A 22,056-nucleotide genomic window follows, 5' to 3' on the forward strand; every position below is an offset into this window, starting at 1 on the left:
TTACATTCTAGTGCAGTGTGGTGTCATAACGAGAGTTCTGCTACTTTTGCTACTTGTTGACCTATAGACACGCACATCAGCACACACTCCAAAATTGAACAATGTTCGGCTTTGATGTTTGATGCCAATTATCTGCTGTGCCAAATTAGCTGCTGGCCAGAATTTGACTATAACCCTTATCTTGTCACCTCGAATAACAGCTAGTGACCCCCCCCCCAAAGCTCCACGCTGGACTATAAAGTGGCCTTGGTTATCTTCGTCAAATATTAAAATAAGTTAAAAAACCAATAATAACATTCATAGAAAAACTCTTTCAAACTTTAGGTTAGTTTTATTACACGATTATGTTATCAAAGGTATAAAATGTAAAAACATTGCTTGATTACAGTTTTAAAATTTGATAAAATAATACATTTTTTCTTTAAATTTTTAAATGTTTATATCTCAATAGACACTTAATAATAATTAACAGTCTAACAAAAGTAAGTATTTCACATAGAGTGAAATATTAACGGCATATTTTTATTATTACTGTAACGAAATTCCATAGTGTTTCAGTTTTGTGAATAAGTCACTTTTAACATTGAGTATACATAAATTTTTGAATTAAATTTTTGAGTATACATAAATTTTTGAATTACATTCATTAATTTAAATATTATAAAGAAATATATATATATATTTATATGAAAAGACATGACATTCATTTCTTTTGTAACTAACCACCTCTTTAAGCATTATTAAAATTTTAAATTAAGAAATTATACTTATTTGTGCGCATTGTAATAATATTACGCTTAGTTTAACTTCTGCGATAATTTTTGTAAAATATATTATTTATTCGCGATACCGAAATGTTAAAAGAAGTAAACGAGCGTATATAAATACAGCAGAATTAAATGAATATTAAAAATCATATTTATTACTATTGATTATTACATAAAATATCAAATTATCCAAAAAAAATAGCTAAATTTTTCTAAATTACTGGAAGAACTTGAGAGTTTTTCTACTTAGTAATAAAGCTTTTATCAAAAATTTCATTGCAGTACGTAACACCGTTATATATTGTTACTTGGAGGGGTTTGTTCGATTTGTATTCATTTTTCATTCAAATAAGTATTTATCAATGCAATTACAATTGATGATTTGTGAAATGCGTTAAGGCGATACCTTCGTTTTCATTGTTACTTCAAGAATTACTGTTATAATAATATAAATTTTTACATGAATTTCATAACAGTTATTATTATAATAGCATTAACGTTAATATAATCTATTCTAGAACAAGTTTTTCCCACCTTAAAATTATCTATATTTGACTTTATTTTTGTTTTAAATAAAGAAGAAAATATTTGAAAGCACTTACGAATCTAGTGGCACAAATTTAAAATTCGATTTCTGTTAACGAATCTGTTTTTGATTAGTTTTGGATTTAATTAATATATTTTAATGGTGTTTATTGACACTCCATACTGGATAAAATAGTTTGGTTTAGATTAGAGTTGTCCTTGATTAAATCTGATAATTTTTGGCATCTATTGATAATTCTTAGTTGTCTGTATGTTTATTTACTGAAAATATTGTATAGTAAAATATTTTTTATTGACAACTTGATATAATTTTTCTATAGTTAATATTTTTGTAGGTGTGTGTGCGTGTGTGTATATATATATATTTGTGTATATACATATATAATGTGATGGAAGTACAAAATTATATTGCCTCAAACTTCATTTTATTTATAGGTCACAAAATCTAAACAGTGGAAAGATGTAGCTGCAGCGGTTGGAGTGGGAGCATCATCCAGTGCAGCTTACACTCTTCGAAAACAATATATTAAGCATTTACTACCATACGAATGTAAATTTGATCGCGGTGGGATTGATCCTCAGCCTATAATTAATCAAGTGGAAGCCGCGACAAGGAAAAAGGGAAAGAATTCTTCAGGTAAAATTCGTCTTTTTTACATTTATAAGTCCTCGTCACTTAATTGCGATGATGGTTTTGAAATTTGTGAAAATATATTACAGTATTTACACAGTCCGAATCCATAAGTGGGAATCTGCACCTTCATGCCAAATGTGGTCTATTTTGGCTTGTAGTGCTGCCTGGAAACAGTATAAAATTGTACAAATTTAATTCGGCTGTAAATTTTGAATTATTTAAGTGTGTTTCTGTACTTTTTTCTACAAAGACATGTATCTAAATACAGTTTATATATATTTTTGGTACATATATAATGAATATATACACTTATACAACTTTCTATACAACATGCAGTCTTAATGAGACACGGCCTTCTGAATACAAGAAATTCCCCATCTTTGATTGAAACACTTTTATGTAAAGAAGGCAAGAGCAGTTTTTATTATATTTTAGTAGAAAAAAAGCTTATACATTGAGATAAAAAATAAAACTTTTTAATTTAATATATAAGCTGCAGTAATCTGTTTTTTCATAAGCCACCCACTTACATTTTAATCATTCTTGTTTAATACATGACATAAAATCCATGAAATTTCTTGATTCGTATTGTCGTATTGTGTCATTTTATACAGCATTATGTATATAGCTGACATTTGTAAATATATATATAAGTTTCTGTGACATATCATGTTACAGAAGCTTATATATGGTTTCTTCAAATAATCTTTGCACCACAACATTTTCATTTATAAAGTGTATAATTTCATTTATTTATTTTATTGTTATTGATACAAATACTTTCATACAAGGGGGAAAATGAACGTGAATTTAGAAAATAAACAGCCATGTAATAATTTCTTAATTTATGCTTAAACATTACAAATAATACAAAGATTTATCAAAAAAGGTAAATAATTTATATATTGTTGTCTTTGACGTATTCCTACTGTATAAATAATTCTTTAAAAAATCATCAAGTCTCTCTCTTTAACAAATGTAAGACTGGACGCAATGCAAAAATGTGTTAGTATGCAGTCCTGATCAGTAACACAATATAGGCAAGAATGCCCCCTTAGAAATATCTATATGCCGACCACTCACCATTATCCAGTATTTATTAAGACATAGTTGCATTAACAAACTTTTCATAGAAAATCCAGTGTTGTATTATAAGTAATTAGTGGTCTGCCAACCCGTACTTCTTTCACAAATATTATGTCCCTGAACTAAACATGAGCTATATCTTGATTCCATAATTGTTCACATCTAATTTGCATTAAGTCTTCAATTGCAACTGTGAATGATTCGAAAATACAAAAAAAATGGCCTAAATCAGAGATGGCAAACTTTTTGAGGTTGTGCACCTTATAGGAAGCATAGTTACCTCTATAAATGTTAATGCATGCCATAGTTTCAGACTTCAAATAATGATATTTAAAGAAATTAAATGAATATGCTTTAATTAAAATAAATTTAAAAAGCTGATTGAAAGAAGGATGATCAGATGATAAATTGAAATTGTATGTTACATTACATGCCACAGTTTGCCACCCCTGGCCTAAATTATCAAAAATGATAAAGCTCAATTTCTCTTACTTGAATTTCCTTTCTTTAGTAAAGAATCATGAACACATTAACGAAGGTCATGATGAGGAAGATCGATAATCTTAGACCAGAACAACAAAATATTAATTTTGAGCGGGGAGTGTCCCTAATTCCAATCTTACAAGCACAGAATGTTTAAGCTTGAATAATCTTTTGAAATATCTTAATTGCACTTTCTCAATTTTTTCAATAAGATCCAAATGCCAAATTGGAATCAGATATGTCAATTTAGACTTTAACATAGCATGAAAAAGTTTAAACATTGCTTTAATAGAGCTCATCCTCGTTGTTTCTGTAGTGCCAAAAGACAACCTGTCTTCTGTTGTATATCTTTCTCTACTATATCCAAATGATAATTAAATACTCCAGAGGAGGAAAATTTCTTCCTAAATATTTACAACGAAAAACAAAATTAACTTCTACATTCTTAATAAAAATTTTATCAGTTGTACAAAGTCTTCCTCCATTACAAAACACCAATCCCTTTGTTCTCTCAAAATTAATAGTAAGCTCATTTCTCATCATATAATCAGATAATAAAATCAGTTTCTTATGTAAAGATGACTTTTGGTCTGCTAATAATAATACATCATATGCATATAGAAGACAATGCAGCTCATCCGTGACATTTAGGTAAAAACCCGAAAGATTAGAATGATGGAATATCTTTGGTAGATCACTTATAAACAAAGCAAAGTGTATAATATAAAAAAAGTTTTTCTAGCTGAAGAACACATACAGGAACCATCAAATATATTTCTCCAATTTGCTTAAACATGTACATTTCTTTACTCCACTAAGAGCCTAACCTTTTACAGCATCCTAGGCACTTTCACTTGGGCCCAAACTGCCCAGAATTTGAGGAACACTACAATATGAATATCTAAGACTTTATGTAAAAATACATAAGACACTGTGGACCTGTAATGGAAAGAGGATCTTTCTAACCTATGCCCTAGAAAAAATGTCAGTAGCATTGTCTAAAACAAGAGTGAGAGGATTGTGAGGAAACTTAACCCAAGTTTTATGTTTAAAATCATAATTCATTAGCTTTTTAATTTGTGAATTTTCCATTTATTTATTTATTTACACCTTTTACATTATGATAAAAAGATATTAATGTAAAATTGAATACAGTCAAACGTAATATATTTACTGGAAATTATTATAGTAATATCTTTCATTTGATGGATACAAAAACATACTAATAGATTAGGTAGTGTAATGGAAAGAAACTGTGTTTATATACATTATCAGTATCGAGATAAAATGACAAAAGTGAAAGTTGGGGATATGTGAAACCCGGACTCTAGTAATTATTGGCATACAAAATTTGAAATGCATTTCTGAGGATGAATGAAAACATTTTAGAATAATGATTACTCTATTATATAAATAAATAAATAAAGTATTGCATTGCTTAGAAATCTAGTTTTGTTTTGAGGAAAACAATACACATGATGATAGAAAATATTACCAAACCAGTCGGTGACGAGCCTGCCGTGACACTGTGAGTACCACATTACAGTTTGAGGTCAGCTTATTCCATACTGATGGGTCTCTGCCTTGGTATCGATAAGCACTTTACATTCGTTCTCCACCTAAGACCAACAGTCAAATATATCTTTTTCACAAAGCCTTTTATTGTTTTGATTTGTAAAATCTGTTGTCCTGTGTTAGACGTCAAGTGATATAGCTATACAGTCGATTCTGCTTAATTGGAACACGTTTGGACTAATCCATTTTGGCCCAATTAAACAAACTAATAATAAATTTTAAAATAAAATAGTAATATGTAGGTAAATAAATAAGTAGGTACCTATTTTAATGCTTTATTAAACCAAAATACAGAAAATATTTGTACTATAAATTTGCCGGACTCAGGACAATAGATAACTGATTCACATCATACTAGTGTTGCCAAATACAGTATTAGTAGTGATGTACACAAGGGTTGATCGTTTGATTTGTTTGTGATCGAACGATTTTTCCTTTCTCCCTTTTTAGTTAGAACATATTCTAGCTAAAAAAGGAGAAAAGAAAGGGTTTGTCCAAAAGTTACTTTACGGTTATTTTCTTTTGAGCACAGTTTCCTTTACTTGGAGTTGGGCCAGTTCAGAGAGAGTGTCCGAAGAATCCGCCAGCTTCAGATGCTGGTCTCAACACTCAGATAGCTGCTGTCTGAATCTAGATGTAATCATGCATACAATACCTTCCAAGGGAACTTTAGCTATCTTCCAACTCAGTCGAGAGACTTCAAAAAATTGTTCGAGGACCTTTGTCCCTTCACTGTTAAGAAGATGTCCAGTCCAATCCAAAGCATGGTCAGTAGCTTGCATTCAGGTCCACCTGAGACAAAATCCCGGTGTGATACGTCCCGTTATGCTGACCTCCTCCAGAAAAACTGACCTGCTCGAGCGAAAAACAAACTCGCTTTGTCTCTGCCAACCATTAGGCCTACACGACAATAGTGTACATAGTGTCTACATATTTTCGGAAGATCTCTAAAATATATCAAAAATTACTAAATTCCTTTTCTTCTACTGTCCCAGTTAAGCAATTAAATTATGTATTCATTTATTAGTTAGCTTTCCATTCTTTGAGATTTGGCCCAATAAAACAGCTGCCCCGATTAACTGGCGGCCCAATTAAACAGAATCAATTGTATTTGTCTATGGTTCTCTCTATTCGTGTACAAATATCATTTGTCCTTAAGTTTTGGACGTGTGATGTTTTTAAATAGAGCTCATTTTTATTAAGAAATTATATATAAAAATTATTATATACTATTTGTTTCTTATAATAATTATAGTTTAAATTTCAAAAATAACAATAAAAATACTCAAATTTATAAATTACATTTAAGCAGTTGAAGATTCATCTGTTTGATAAATGTTTATGTTGCATGTGTTTTTAAGTATTAAATTTTAATTTTATCAGATTTTTTTAATTGTCAAATTAGCAAAGTTTAAAGAATCCTATATCATTTTTAAAACTTTCTCTTTTAGGTTCTGGCCATCAAGAAGCTTATCCCCAGCCTTCACCAAATCAAATGATGGATGGCTATCCACCTTCTAATTATTCTGGACCATATCCTCCACCTTCTGCTTCGCATACTGGTGCTGGTATGATAACTTCTGGAGACTATCCATCTAGTCAGCATCCTTCTTATGGACAGTCACCACATCATCATAACCAAATGCCCAATCATATGGTTAGTGGTTCGGAAACAATGAACATGCAAGATCCTTTTTCGGAAGAAATACAGAGCAATCAATACCAAAGGTCTACACCTGCTAATAATTATTCTTATTCTCAGACTTCAATAAATTCTATGGTACCTCCTTTTTCTGGAACTCAAGCGAGCATGAGTGGTGGGTCTTACGGCTATACCAATGCTGCAATTCCTCCGCAACAAGAACAGTACGGAGAACAGTATTCGCAACATCCGAACTTAATGGCTTCGGCCGATTCTTCTACCTACACTCATCCTAGAGGATTGGTTCAGGAACCTTGTAACCAACCGTCTGCCGGATATCCTCCCAACAGACCACTCAGACAACATACCGCCGCTCAATATCCTTATCAGGGTCATTGCGATCGCGAGAGGTTAGCGATTACTCGACGGTATTCTATTTTTTTATTCAAAATTAGCATAAATTAATATTAATCAAATGTAATTGTTTACAGATATGATCAACAACAGCCAGCACCTGTGATGCAACCTACCTCTCAAATAAATAACCCTTTGATGGTTAGCAATGCAATGCAAGGTGATCCATCACTTTATCAATCTCAGCGATTTACTGCACAACAGATGAGCATGCCGCCTCGTGATACGATGACTCCGCAACCGCCCACCGGCTTTCAACCGAGAGCTTCGATGACACCTAATCAGTATCCTGCAGGGATAGCAGGGCAGGTACCCGGTCAAACACATTATTCTCAAGCTCAACCCGACGGATTCAGAGGGGCCGAGGTTCCTGCACAATATCAAGTAAGTTTTCGGAATATTTATTTTCATATTCCATTATACATGCATATGAGATTTTTAAGAGATTTTTTTGTAAAGAAAATTTTATGGATGGTAAAAGTGTTTTCTTAACAACTTCTGTGTGTGTGTTTGTTTGTTTGTAATATGCAGTTTTTATATTTTAAAAAAATAAATTAGGAAGTGTTTTACATGTAAATTAATTTTTTCCACGATATTCTAAATAAATATAAATCGGATAAATCTTTACTTAAATCATAAGTTTGAGAAGTTGTAGCCCAATCAGCATCAGACAAATTTACTTCTTGGAAGATATATAAGACTAACATGTAACATACATACATTAATTACCAAATGTATTAGGCAGAATTTTATTTATAATGTGTACTTAATAGAGAATCTTTAAAAAAGAGGGAGTAAATTTCTCATTGCGTTTATGATTGGTTTAGTTTTACGCATTATCTAGCTTAGTGCATTATTCCAAATGCACTAAGCTTTTGCATAAAACTTGGAAACATTCAGTAATGAATTGATTCCGGACAAAGTTGCTGCAGTTTAAAGAAGTGGACGTTTATCGAGTTTCAGAATTTAACTGTTCTTCTCTTGTTTGGCTTGTATAAGCTAATCCACTCTTATTGGGCACTTAGAATAACGGCTAAATATAACAATGGTTACAACCTTTTTTACGGGGGTCGTCTGTTTGTTATGATTAAGATAGTATACCTGTCTGTCGGTGTTAGAAAGGCATTTTATAACCCCAAAGATGGCATTAACACAGCATCAAAAGTATTGCGAGTTTTTTCTGTTATTAAGTGTCTTTCTAATGTTGGCAGATGGTTGTTCTTTCATAATCGTTACAATTTTTGATGCCTTGCAGTTACGTGCGATTTGTCTATTTCTTATTAAGCTAAACATTTTGAAGATCTTCAGTATTTTCTTAACTTTCATTCGGAGCGGAGAGAAATTTGAAATAACTTTTTTATAGTCTCCAACATTGAAGTTACTTACAGCTCAATAAAGTGTTTGTGTAATATATGTTCAATGTCTTCATTGAACAAATGCTAATTTGAACAGTTTACCGAACTGTAAGTAATAATATTATTTTAGACTTTTATTATTACTGACATTCAAGTGCATTAAATAATAATTCAACATAGAAAAGCGAGAGTTGTGGGTTCGAGTCCACTCCGGGGTCAATCTTTCAATCTTCCCTTCTACAATATTCTAAAATTAATTTTATTTCTAATGATTAAATTTAACACTTGGTAGCTTAATCACCTATCTGTTTCAAATTACTTGGTATTTTAGCAATTATTGTTGTACAAGGGTGGTAAACATTGTCCAAGCGACGTCACCTGTAATATTTGAGATAAAATATAAAAATAAAATTAATTAGCCAGATTATATCTCAATAAGAACCCAGCTGTTGTCTAGTTATAATAGTAATTGTTTTTGTATTTTAACATTCCAGAGAGGAATTTGTTGGATACAGATTTTTCTAAACATTAAATTTCTGTTTTTATTTTTTGTTAAGAAAGATCTTCGAAATTTGCCTTATATTATCAAAGATTATTTTCCTTTTAATAATTTGCTTGCCTAATGACAACATTTTAAATGATTAAAAATAGTTAAATATTTTCTGCCCACGTTCTGTAGTGTGAAGTTGTACCACAAGCTCTGATTGCTAATACCAAAAACTGCCATTTCGAGTATAACATACATAACTGAAAAAACTCCAAGTCAGAAACAAAAAACATAAAGGAAAATAGTTTACAAAATGCATAATTTTAAGGAATAATTACAAAAATAAATTTTTAGAAGTAAATTTTTTATATTTAGAAGACTGCTTTTGAAGAATGGATTACCTTTGAAATAATTTTGTAACACATCACTCAATAAGTCTCCGGTCTGACACATATATGGCAACACTGTTGACAGACCCATATGATTTCTAGATAGTACCAACCTTCAAATGATACGTGTCAAAATTTCATGACATTCTGACAATTCGTTTACAGGTTACAGTGGTTTTAGTGACCCCAGTTTTGTAATTTTCAAAACAATAGATAAAAAAGAATTTCGTGTGTTGATTAAACATTGTTTTTTGATGGGGAAAAATACTGTTGAAGCCAAACAGTGACTTGATAAGCGTTATGGTCTGCACCAAGGAAATCAACTATTATTGACTGGTATGCCGAATTTAAACGCGGTTGTACAAACACTGATGGTGTTGAATGCTCTGTTTGCCCAAAATCGGCAGTTGTTCCGGAAAACATAAAAAAAATCCACAAAATAGTTTTGAAAGACTGTAAAGTGAAGTTGTGTGAGATAGTTGGCACTTTAAAGATATCAGAAGGTAGTGTGTTTACAATTTTACATGAAAATTTGAGCACACGTAAGTTGCTTTCAAAGTGGGTGCTGCGTTTGTTCAAACTGGACCAAAAACAACAACGCCTTGACAATTCAGAGCGCTGTTTGGAGCTGTTCAAGCAAGATAAAAAGGATTTATTGTGTCGGTATGTGACGATGGATGAAACTTGTATCCATTACTACACACCTGAATCAAAAAGATTGTCAGCTGAGTGGACAGCAGCCAGTGAAAGTCGTCCAAAGCGACCAAAAACTCAAAAGTCAGCTGGCAAGGTTATGGCATCCGTATTTTGGGACGCGCATGGTATTTTGTTCATCGACTATCTTGAGAAAGGTAAAACTATCAATAGCGAATATTACATGGCACTATTGGATCGATTGAGTGTAGAAATCAAGAAAAAACACCTTCACATACAAAAGAATAAAGTGCCGTTCCACCAAGACAATGCCCCGTGTCACAATATCGATGAAAACGATGGTTAAATTGAATGAATTACAGTTCGAATTGCTTCCTCGCCCACCATACTCTCCAGATCCGGCCTCCAGTGACTACTGACTTTTTGCAGACATCAAAAACATGCTCCAGGGAAAGAAATTTGGCTCAAATGAAGAAGTGATTACCAAAACCAAGGCCTATTTTGAGAGCAAAGACAAATTGTTCTACAAAAAAGGCATCGAAAAGTTAAAGGAGCATTGGAATGAATGTATCACTCTTGAAGGAGAGTACGTTGATAAATAAAGTCGAATTTCTAAAACAAAATTGTTTTTCTTAGTTAGACTGGAGACTTATTGAGTGATGTGTTACATCTGAGTGTGTTTTGGATGCATGCATGTTAGTTACTCAGTCTAAGATAACATAGATTCTCTTTTTCTTGGATTTATGTGACTTTCTCTCCCTAAATGAAACGTTTTTCAAATATAGAGGCAAGCTAAAATTCTTATTCAGATCTTTAGAAGTATGACTAAAATAGTTTCCAGTTTAAAGATGTTTAAAATTTGCCCATAATCACATTGTATAATTCATTTTACTTCAATTAGTATCGTACAGAATAAAAAATAAACAAATGGGAAATCTCTCTGTTATATAAATATTGTTGTTATAACTCTTGATTTATTGAATTCATCCTTATTTGTACCGACGTGGCCTACTGGTGGTCGAGTGAAGAAAACCTCCGAATGCCGGTAGTTGGTCCAGGGTTTGCACCTTGCCGGATGTCTCGACTGTGTGGAGCTTTCCGGATTTTATTTACATGCCTAACAACTAAATAAGGGCCGGTTTTCCATACTAAACTTTCTGTAATGATAGTAACTTCAGAACAATAAAATGTTACTTTTAATTGTTATTCTTTCAACAGCTAGTAGCCAGTTTGATAAATGGATTTATATTGCTTATGGTTTTGAACGTCATATTTGAAGAGTCAATACAATATTAATAAGGCTCTATGACAATTCAAATAAAATAATAGCAAACAGCTTTTTAATTTTAATTTTTAAATTTTATAATATATGCAATTATATATAATAATTTTAAACAAAAATATTTGTACTATTATCGACATATTTTGTATATTTAAAAAGAAAAAGAAAGTCAGATAAGTGATTCACGATGCACATTTTTATTAGCAACCCGTCGATATTTTATTTGTCTATCCTTTGCACATTATCTTTGTAAAACGCACACACGTTTCTTCCTTTTCTCGTCATTAAATATCACAAAATTCACGTGCATAATATTTATAGTTATATATTCTACATCTATTTTCTCAATGCATGTTTTAATTTTAAGATTTAAGACTTTTTAATATTATTATTATAAATTATATTTATATACGTATCTGCACATTTGATTTAAAAAAAAAAAAAGCAAAACTTTGGTTCGAAAACTTTCAAATCTTACGTCCGGAGTTTTATGAAAATTTTCGTCTGTGGTGCCGTAAATCGGGGCGTTCCAAAGCTGCCGCAGACAGATCGTCTGTCAAACTCTCCGTGCAGAAACTTATATAAGTATAACGATGACTGAATTTTCAAAGTAACTATTATTGCATGGTGTCTTGTGCATGTCACTTAGTTATTACTTGCTGTCCTCAGAATCAGATGTCCTGTCTACAGACATTCCAGCGACTTCTTTCCAAGAATCCCCAAGTAGGTTTTTCTATTTTTTATTCACTTTCTCTCTTCTCTCTTTCTCACTGCATTTCTGTTTTTTATTTATTTATTTTTGTTAAATATTATTTTGTTATATTGTGTATTTAAATTATACATATTACTACATAAGAATAAAACAAGTGAATGCCATCCGTTTCGCCTTGGGGTCAAATCATAAAGAAACTTTAATGGAGCTTCAAAACAAAACGTATGTAATAAAATTTATTATACGTTGGGAGTAAAAAGCACGTTACGAATAATACCTTATTTCCTCATTTCTAAGGTGCATTTTGTTTACCCATCTCTGCTTTCCCGAAGTAGAGGTGCATTTTAGAATCTGTTGTGTTTTACATTCACGGATAAAAACGACAATTAGAAATCACTGCGAGTGGTCGGTGTGCTCTGTTGTACATTCGTAGGGTTTTTTTTTTTTTTAGCCATATGACTAAACGGTTACTTCGGCTCGAATGAACTTTTCTGATAACCGTTTAATGTTTAAAATGCCTTCGAGATGATATAATTTAGTGCAAAAAAGAGTTATGCCAAAGAGTATGCCGAAAGCTGCAAACATTATCTGTTTTGCGGCATTTATATTGCTTTGTTTTTTTACTCGTAAAGTCAAAAAACAGTATAAAAGTGATTGCTTAAAAATCCATAGAATAAAATCAAAATTTTAAGATTCAAGATCAAAATTGAAGAAATATGGCACATTCTTGACCTCTCCAGAAAAATAACCCATTGATTTCGTTAGAATAAATTAAAAGCAGCCAAGATATGATAAGTATTTTGTTGCCGACTTAATTTTTGTTTTCCAGAATACCCATAGGTAAAATATTCTTATCAAGACAGAGAGCCAAAAATTACTGCTGTAATCTGTTTTCTCGTGGCATATTTTGAACCTCCATTAAAGCATCTCTACGACTAAATATATAGATTATTTTTTCTATATAATAATAGATTAATTATTATTAGCGAGATCGAGGCCGACGTTTTAAACACAAAAACGTGTGCGTCGGACGTTCACGCCGCTTTCTGTAATTCTAGAAGTTTGACAGTGGTGTTTGGAAAGTCAGCGGAATCGTGCTCGACATTCCAAACGCCATTGTCAAGCTTCTAGGCTTACGGGGAAAGCGGCACCGAATGTCCGACGTATGCGTTTTCGCATTTAAAACATTGGCCTCAACCTCTCTACTGTTATTTTTGCTTTGCAAATTGTTAATAAAATTTAGTAAATTTTTCAAAAATTAATACATTGATAATTGTAAGCAAGAGTACGAAAAGAGAAATATAAAGTAGCATTTTTATTGAAATCTGATGAAAATTCTACTTATTAATGAGTTAGTAAGTAGAAATTTTACCAGAGAACATCCTAAATTCAAGAAAAATGCATCCAAGTATGAAAAGTTTAAGAATATTACAAAAGTATTAAGTTTAAAACTTGATATAAAAACAAACTGCGGTCCGATTTAATCAAATAATCTGGTAATTTAGTCCCTTTGGTTGTTTGAAACTTAACGTTCAAACTAGTAAATGGATTGAATTTTGTCGCCAATATATTTTGTCTAAAATAGTAACGTAAAAAAATTCTTTTTATTTATCATCTAAATAAAATTGCTTGCTAATTGCAATTTATTTTAATATAACTCCTTTTTTTTAATATTTAAATTAGTATTTTTGTTATCGACTTCTATGCTCGTGCAAAATTTTATTTATTAATTACTCAAGAGTTCTACCGGCGGTGCTTTTATTATTTTCTAAAATTAGTTTGCAGATTTATGCATCGTCATTAAAGTAATTAGTTGACCGTATTTAATTGTAAAATAAAAATTAATATTCGACGATGTTTCTAAAGGGTTATTCGTCTGCTCAGCAGAATATGTACGGACACGGCGGACCCCAGGCGCCTGCAAAAGTCGTGACTCCGCCGACTGCCAACCGAGACATGTATCAGAGAGAGGTGTATCCTCCGACTCCAAAGCGTCATATGGATTTCATGAAGCCTAGTCTTCCCGATCAGTATTCGTCCGGATCGTACAGTCAGCAGGCGGCATCGCCCTCTCCTTACGGAGGTAAGCGGTTTGTTACCATTACACGTTAACCGAAATCTCTTGTGTAAATTGACACTTTTATGTGAATTTTTTTATTTATTACAATTTTTAACATATTTTTTTATGCCATTAGCATTGTAATATTTTCTTTCCTTTAATTTTTAATTTACTCTTCTTTGGAAGAATGACACATTGTGAGTGAATTGTAAACCTAGAAAATATCCAAAATATAGGCAAAGTGATATTTTTATTCCAGTGAAACTTTACTTCACAACAAATGTTTCCATTTACAAATTGCCTGTTAAATAACTATCTTTGAGTTGAATTTAAACATAAAAAAAGGATAGAAAAATAATTACATCGTACAAATAATATTACACTTAAGATACAACTTCCACATTGATTGATTGTAATAAAAATTGAACACAATCCATGTGATTTTATTTAATTCCAAATGACTTCCAGAAATAGTTCAACCTAGAGTATAGAAATAATATAATTGATGATACACACTTCCTAGTATAAGGGAATAACAGATTTGGTCTCGCTTCAAGGCAATTGTTTGTTCAGATATTCCAAAATTATTAAGGAAATTTATTGCTTAAGTATTAAAGGTTATCATTAGAAAGTGACTGCGTCAAATTGTTATCGTAAAAATTGGCGAAACTCAGTACCATTGTCAATATATAAGTGAGTAGACGAGACGTTCACTCAATTTCAGAAGGTAAAACTTAATAAATGAAATGTTTTTGTTTAATTATATGTTATCGTCGACACGTATTCGCATGCATTCGGCACAGTAGATTGAAGTAGAATATGATTCTGTTGATTTATAAATTTGTTACGATTAATTTCTAGTTAATTAGAAGTAAAGTTTGGGTTATCGTTTATAAAAATTGCCTTTAATAAAATTCTATAAAACTATACGATTTCTTTTTACATACTCGGGTATGTGACATTTACACACGGGTGATATTTTGGTAAGTTTTCTGACTATTATGTGATGTGATACGCGGGGGAATCGTAAGCGTAACTTGCAACTTAACCTCCACACAGGCATCCAAAAGATAATGGTACCTTCGAAGTACCAGTAAAGTACCACTCATAAAGTATCAGTAAAGTAAAATAATAGTGAAGGCTCTATTACAGAACAGTGATAACTATAGTATTTTAAGTAGATATAAAATACCGTTCCAATAGAGATTGTGAGTCTCTCGTATTTCTTATAGGTTATTTATGGCTCCTGTCATGACAAGGATGATGATAATTTTTTTTTTCTTGACACTTTGGGAAATTGTATAAATTGAAGGTGATGTTTTGTATGTAGAACTTTCATTGGAAACTTCTTAATGCAGTATGTAAAAAATAATTGAAAATAATATGTAGACTAAATTATAATCTCAAATTAAAAATTACAAGGATTCTTTCCAGGGAAAGTTATAAAGATATTTATATCTTCCTCTAATATCTATAAATATCATTTGCTAGTGGTTTAAACAAGGAGTGTTTTATTCGTCTCAAAAAATCATTTATGTTATAATTAATATAACATAGAGGGTCTTTGTAACAAATTTATTTGTTAAGTGTCCACACTTGTACATAAATAGAAGATATTATTTGTTTGCAGTGTTTTAGAGAAAACAATAAAGAATGTTTCTAGGTAATATCATATTTTCTGGTTTTTATGCATACAGAATTTTGTTTACAAAGGACAGAAAATGTTTTAAATTTCACGCGTAGAAGAAAAACAAAGGTCTTCATAGTTGTCTTGTAACACCGCAGGAATTACAGAATATTGGAACGAATAAAACGAATCTGTTATCCGGATATCGAAATGTGACATAATTTAGAATCGTTCTCCTTATTTGCTAAGAAGATAGCCATTTTTCTATTATTTAATTTCTCAGAATAATGGCATTCATAACTGTCAGTTTATTGATGTTCAGTGAAATTCTAATTGAGAAACTGAATGTCATTTGTCTATTGCAAAGAAATTTGCTTGTCACAAAATTTATCACAAAACTATTTTCTTATGATCTGTATTTGGACTTTTATTTAGTCTATTTCGAGGTACAAATTGTTTTGTCCTGCAGAAAGCCTTGGAGGTTTATATATGTATATCTGCGTGTCTTTTGCATTCTGTTAGCTTATGTTTCAGTCGATTCTGTTTTACTTTTTAACATTTTGAAATATGAGATACAAGAACAAAGATATATTTTATGGGCAGTTTTGGGTCGATGCTAAATCGCGCAATTGACATTTACAAGAAATTACTCGTGCATTTGTTTTTAAAGAACTATAGGAGGAAATTTTCTATACGGAAAGATGTGTCTAACATTTAAATTTCTAGCAGAGTTTTCAAAATTTTTACAGAGAATAAAAATCTTAAAAATCCAACCAGAAGTACTAAAGTTTACAATTGGATGCAAGTTTAAAATAGTAATCGTTTGGATTGTCTGGAGATTGTTTTGTAAAGCGAATGGTCAACAGTAAAGCGAAGTAAAAGTCAGTCACTGGTCATGGAAGAAGTGTGTTTAATTGTCAACTGTCAGAATAAAACAATATAAACACAAGCAAGTTAGTTAAAAAGTTTCAGAAAATGGTAGATTTGGATAAAGTAAAGTTAAGTGATGTAAAAAATTAATAACCTGAAGCCTGGAATTTCTTTTGATACTATTTCTCAATATTGATACTTTTGGTATCAATGCAATTACTTTTTTAGTATAATTGATACCTACATTATCTGAATTAAATAAAAGCAAATGAATGTAAAGTTTGTATTTTGTGAAGCCATGTTCTTACAAATTTTCTATTCCAAACAGATCGTAGTCAGTATGGTTATCGCAGTTCCCACATGATGCCGATGTCTACCTCTCCTGCAATGCAGCAAGGTATAATATTGTAGAAAAATTACATTTATTAAATCTAGAAATATTTTAAATTTAAGTGCTTAGATTCAAATAATAATTTCAAAACAGACTAAAATTTGTGAATGAATTATAAAGTGACGGTATGCAAATTTTCATTTCTTTCAAACCTTTACAGATTGCACTTTTGGTAAAGATCAATTATCACGCTTCCCAGCAACAAACCCAAACCACTGCTCCATTTGGCCACCGGGTTGGCCGGCAAGCCAATTTTCTTAACATACGTAACACCTATTTAAGGGCCAGTTTCCCGTTTTAAAAAACCCCTCCCGGCAGCCTTCCTCCTTCACAGAAATGGCTAAATTCCCTCGCTCGGCGGTGTCCGGGTTCGGGTTCCGATCGTATTTTCAGAAGTTTTTGTGGGTGGTTACGCTCCATCCCATTTTGGGCCCAGCAAAACTCGTGACGAGTATGAAAAATAACCACAGAGTAGAATTTTTATATACAGATTTGGTTACTAAAAGTTTTTGGCCCAATGTGCGTGCTCTATTCCAATGACATTTTAAACGAAATTGACAAAGAACCAGTTAGTTTATGTCCTGAAAAAAAAACAGAGCTGGGCGATATTGACGTTTATAAATGTACTCAAGTATACAAACTGTGGATTAAAAGGTGTAATGATACAAATAACTGCACTGGTGATATTGGTAACGGCCCTTTCGGTTGGTGGCAAATTTTCTTAATAAAACGGAAAACAATCCCCGTTAAACTACGTCACTTATGACGTAATGCGCTCTTTCCCGGCGATTCTCTCCCCTAATGAACTAAGCTTTCATTTTTATGTTGTGTTTGTTATTCTGTATTAAATAAGGCAAATGTTGGAAAAAGGTGTATTTGGCATGTTTTTAAAGTTGCATAAAAAAATATGGTGTGACGTAAATTAAGTATTACGTTGCCTATTTATTAGGTTGGTCAAGAGAGACCCAGTACCGTCAGTACCAGTCTGTCTATCCTCATCCCCAGAGAGACGGATGGGATAACACCAGACCCGAAGGTCCCAACACGTGGTCACACTACGCACCGCCTCAATCCGAATCTTATCATCCACACATGGGAAGTTATTCTCCTTCGTTACCCGGTAAACCCATGTACGGTAGAGACAGAATGTATATTCCTCCTAACAAAGTTGCTGTAAGTTTCCTAAATTTCTCTCTCTTGTATTGTAATTGGTTTGTTTTATACCTAAGAGACATTTTGTGTTTTCAGCCATCGCCAGGAATATCTCAACAGCCTCAGTTCTTGCAAACACCAGGACGCAAGGAGATCATCTTTCCACAGGAGAGCGTGGAAGCGACGATTCCTCTGATGACCAAGCGAAGAAGGATCTCATCCAAGGATGTCACCCCCCTGGAAGCCTGGAGGATCATGATGGCGCTGAAGTCGGGCCTTTTGGCTGAGAGCACATGGGCCCTGGACGTTCTCTCCGTCTTGCTGTACGACGACAACACTGTTTTGTATTTCGGCCTGAGCCACCTGCCGGGTCTTCTGGAAGTGCTTCTAGAACACTATCGACGATGCCTCAAACTGATATTCGGCCTGACGGGCGATCTGGAAGTGGGCTACGAGACCAGGTATCACATGGACCCAGATCCAGAGGACGAGCAGGAGCGGTTGTGCGACAGAAAGTGGTACGAGACGAGTCACGGTCCCTATGACAAGTTTAAGGTCAGCGGTTCGATTCCCATATCGCAGATAGACAATAGCGACAAGACAGTCATCCTCGACAAGGAGAACTTCACTCAAAGGACAAGATGTGGTAAAACGGTTAAGACGAAGAACGACGAGAGCCTCTTTCTGCTGGACCCCGAAAGGGCCTGGGACTGCTACGAGGGTTTCGAGAGCGGAATGGGACACTGGCATCTGGGAGGAGGCGACATGACCTGCCACATTCAGACGTATTTTGAGAACACACACAGTTATGTAAAGTTTGTTCGCATTTTGGAAGACGTGGTGAAATCCGAGAGAAGCGAATCCAGATGTTCGGATGATTCGGACCTCCCCGAAGAATCAAACAAGTCAGTGGCGTCGTCCTCCAGCAGCGACAGAGAGATCCCCGTTTTAGAGAACATGCAGTGCGTGGTGGAGAACAAGGACGAATCAGAGCACTCGGAGGAGCGCAAGGAGGACGACATCAAGCAGGAGCCAAAGGAGGAGGAATCGTCGAAGGAAAATCAAAACGAGGAGGAGGAAGACGACGAGGATGACAAGAAGCCGGTTTTGGAACCCATGAAGGACGACGAATATCCGAAAATCCGCGAGACGTCGTACCCTAGAAAGCGCCTCCACCTGGAGGACAGGGAGGACGAGGCGTACAACCGAGACGAGCCGTCTTTGTGTGTCATCACCGATTCTCAGATATCTCTGACGCGACGTTGTTTGTGTCTGTCTACGCTGTTCCGGAATTTGTCGTTCGTTCCCGGCAATGACGCCGAAATGTCTAAGCACGCGGGATTTTTACTGTTGATGGGTCGTCTGTTGTTGTTGCATCATCACCATTCGTTGAAGAAAGTCTCTCAGCAGCATTACGACCAGGAAGAAGAATTGGAGAATCCCTCCGCCTCGGACTCTTGTAGTAGCTTAAGTAGTAAGCGAGAGTGGTGGTGGGACATGCTTCACATGTTGAGAGAGAACACCCTAGTTACGTTGGCCAACATTACCGGCCAGCTAGATTTGGCCCCCTATCCGGAAGAGATCAGTCTTCCTCTTCTGGACGGACTACTGCATTGGGCCGTGTGTCCGTCGACGTACGCTCAGGATCCACTTCCTTCGCAGCCACCTCACTCCGTCCTTTCGCCTCAACGTCTGTCTCTGGAAGCACTCTGCAAGCTGTCGATCCTCGATGGTAACGTGGATCTGTTACTAGCAACACCGCCGTGGTCACGCATCGAAAGACTCTTCTCCCTGCTGTCTCGATTCCTCAACTACAACGAGGATCAGGTGTTGCGCGAGTTCTCCGTCGTCCTCTTGTCCAACCTGGCTCAGGCGGACGGCACTGTTACGCGATCCATAGTCACGCAGGGATCTTGCATCTCGCAGCTGATCCTGTTCGTCGAGCAGGCCGAACAGAACGCATTGCAGGTGGCCAACACTCAAGGCATCAACGCTCTCCGAAAGAACCCCGAATTGATGGGTACCACGCTGGACATGGTGCGCAGAGCGGCCGGTACCCTGCGCTGCCTGGCACGGATACCGGAAAACAAGCCGCTCTTTCTACAACACCACCAGCGCCTGCTGGCCTTAGTCATGTCCCAAATTTTAGATCAGGGTGTAGCTTCGATAGTAGCCGACGTTCTCTACGAGTGCTCTCAAGACATTTCGGATTTCGGTAGTAGTGCCACTCATTCGTTCACTAAATCATAGTAATCGTTGTTGCACCGTGTGCAGAAAATAAATAAAAGAAAATAAAAATTTTTAAAGTATTTGGGCGTTGCCTTGTCGCCTGCCCAAATTCGGGCAGACAGAAGAAAAAACAGCAAACAAACAAAAAATCCACCACCACCGATACGTGCCGGGCCCAAAATCTGCAGCTAATTTCGCAGGTGCGAGTAAGTCGCATTACGAATTTTCGAACACACGAAAGGAACTGTGGAATGTGATGAGACAAAAGAAAAGAAGAAAGGTTCCCAAGAGGCGAACACACATCCAAAACTTCTGTTAATATTTATTTATCATATTGTCGGGGCCTCGAATGTGTGTGCGTGTGCGTGAGTGCGTGACGGATGTAAGAAAACACTATAAACGGACGGCGTGCCACGTCGGACGGGTGCGTAGATAAGAACGTGACGTAAGAAAAAGGAAAAATAAATAAAAATAATATCTACCTTCACCAAAAAAAACAATCGTCGGGCACGAGAATATATTAAAAACAAAGAAGTTCATAATAAACAGCACATGTGATCTCCAGAAAAAAAAACAATGCTTTCAAGCAAGAAAACTCCACCCATCAAATCGTAAGAAAGATCTCTTGTAGATAATTAAAAAAAGAAAAATGCCAGCATAGTGTTAACCCTATTGACAGGGTGTTTATTATTATTATTATTACCTAATAGGAATTTCGGGAGTTGTTTCCCTCGAGGCCATGGTATATTTTTGTTTAATTTGTACAAGTTTCCGGATGTACAGCACCTGGCTGAAGTTCTGTAACGTCCGCCGTAAACAGGGAGGGGGAGGTCCTCTCTCCTTCCGCCCACCCACATCCATTTAATTTAAAAATGGTTGTTTGTACCCATGTATCGTGACCGTGTTATGCCGAAATGTATTTGTTTCTCAGCATGACCCGATGCGTCATTCTGGAAACGACCCATTAACAAAAAAAAACAAAGAAAGAAAAGAAGAAAACAACAAAATGGACGACCGACAAAATTCTATTAAAAGCCAATTTTTTTTTTCTGTTGGATCTGCAAAAAGTGTAGAGGTGAGGTCGAAATCTGGCATTTCCTCCAAGTCATTCTTTCGTACCAACGCGTGCAGAAGCTTTATACTATGTATATGTCTGACGATCCTGAAATAAATGTACAGAAAATTTGGTCTGAAATCATTCTTTAAAACTCCCACCATCCTGGGGTGGAGCGCGCGATGTTTCGTCATCGGTTCCCCACGTCACTTTACGACGGAACGTAATCGATGACGTCAAATAGCACTTGATTTGTGAATTACCAATCACTGCGTCGTTTCGATATTGATGTGACGTAGCGTATTTTTTTTTTTTTTTAACCATTTCGTAGACTTTAGCCATTATGCCATCTGACGGCGGTTGTGCGAGTTATATAAAAAAAATTTTCTTTTTTGACTATCTCGAATTATTTATTTAACGTAACTTTTGATAGGTGGAACGAGTAGAGACGTTGCGCCATCTGTTTTTTTTTTTTTTTAATGTTTTTGATTTGCAAAATGAATAGCGGAGTAATAAATTACGTTAGATCGGGATTATAAATGATTGCGCGGAATTTTTTTAAATTTCTCGTGCGAATTTCTGTAAATTAAGTGGAAATTGTTTACTGTGCTAACGTAAGAAGCGTAAAGAAAATTTCTCTACGGTTTG

The 22,056-nt window shown here is 34.4% G+C and overlaps 1 protein-coding gene across 7 annotated transcripts in view; it reads left to right on the top strand.

The window, feature by feature from the left end:
* LOC136987303 (trithorax group protein osa-like) overlaps window positions 1–21,540 on the top strand; it is a 158,937-nt gene extending 137,397 nt beyond the window's left edge. For 2 of the 7 annotated variants that reach the window (XM_067285019.1, XM_067285020.1), the window contains exons 9-16: window positions 1,749–1,950; window positions 6,543–7,143; window positions 7,225–7,531; window positions 11,984–12,037; window positions 13,893–14,109; window positions 16,911–16,979; window positions 17,923–18,146; window positions 18,222–21,540. In XM_067285019.1, coding sequence (XP_067141120.1) covers window positions 1,749–1,950; window positions 6,543–7,143; window positions 7,225–7,531; window positions 11,984–12,037; window positions 13,893–14,109; window positions 16,911–16,979; window positions 17,923–18,146; window positions 18,222–20,375 — 3,828 coding nt within the window. In that variant the 3' untranslated portion in view covers window positions 20,376–21,540. The remainder of the gene's footprint in view (window positions 1–1,748; window positions 1,951–6,542; window positions 7,144–7,224; window positions 7,532–11,983; window positions 12,038–13,892; window positions 14,110–16,910; window positions 16,980–17,922; window positions 18,147–18,221) is intronic. The other 5 variants (XM_067285021.1, XM_067285022.1, XM_067285023.1 and 2 more) reach the window with 5 other exon arrangements.
* Window positions 21,541–22,056: the final 516 nt, after the last annotated feature.

This window comes from Centruroides vittatus, unplaced genomic scaffold (genome assembly GCF_030686945.1).
Source record: "Centruroides vittatus isolate TY-2023 unplaced genomic scaffold, ASM3068694v2 scaffold_149, whole genome shotgun sequence".
Lineage (NCBI taxonomy): Eukaryota > Metazoa > Arthropoda > Arachnida > Scorpiones > Buthidae > Centruroides > Centruroides vittatus.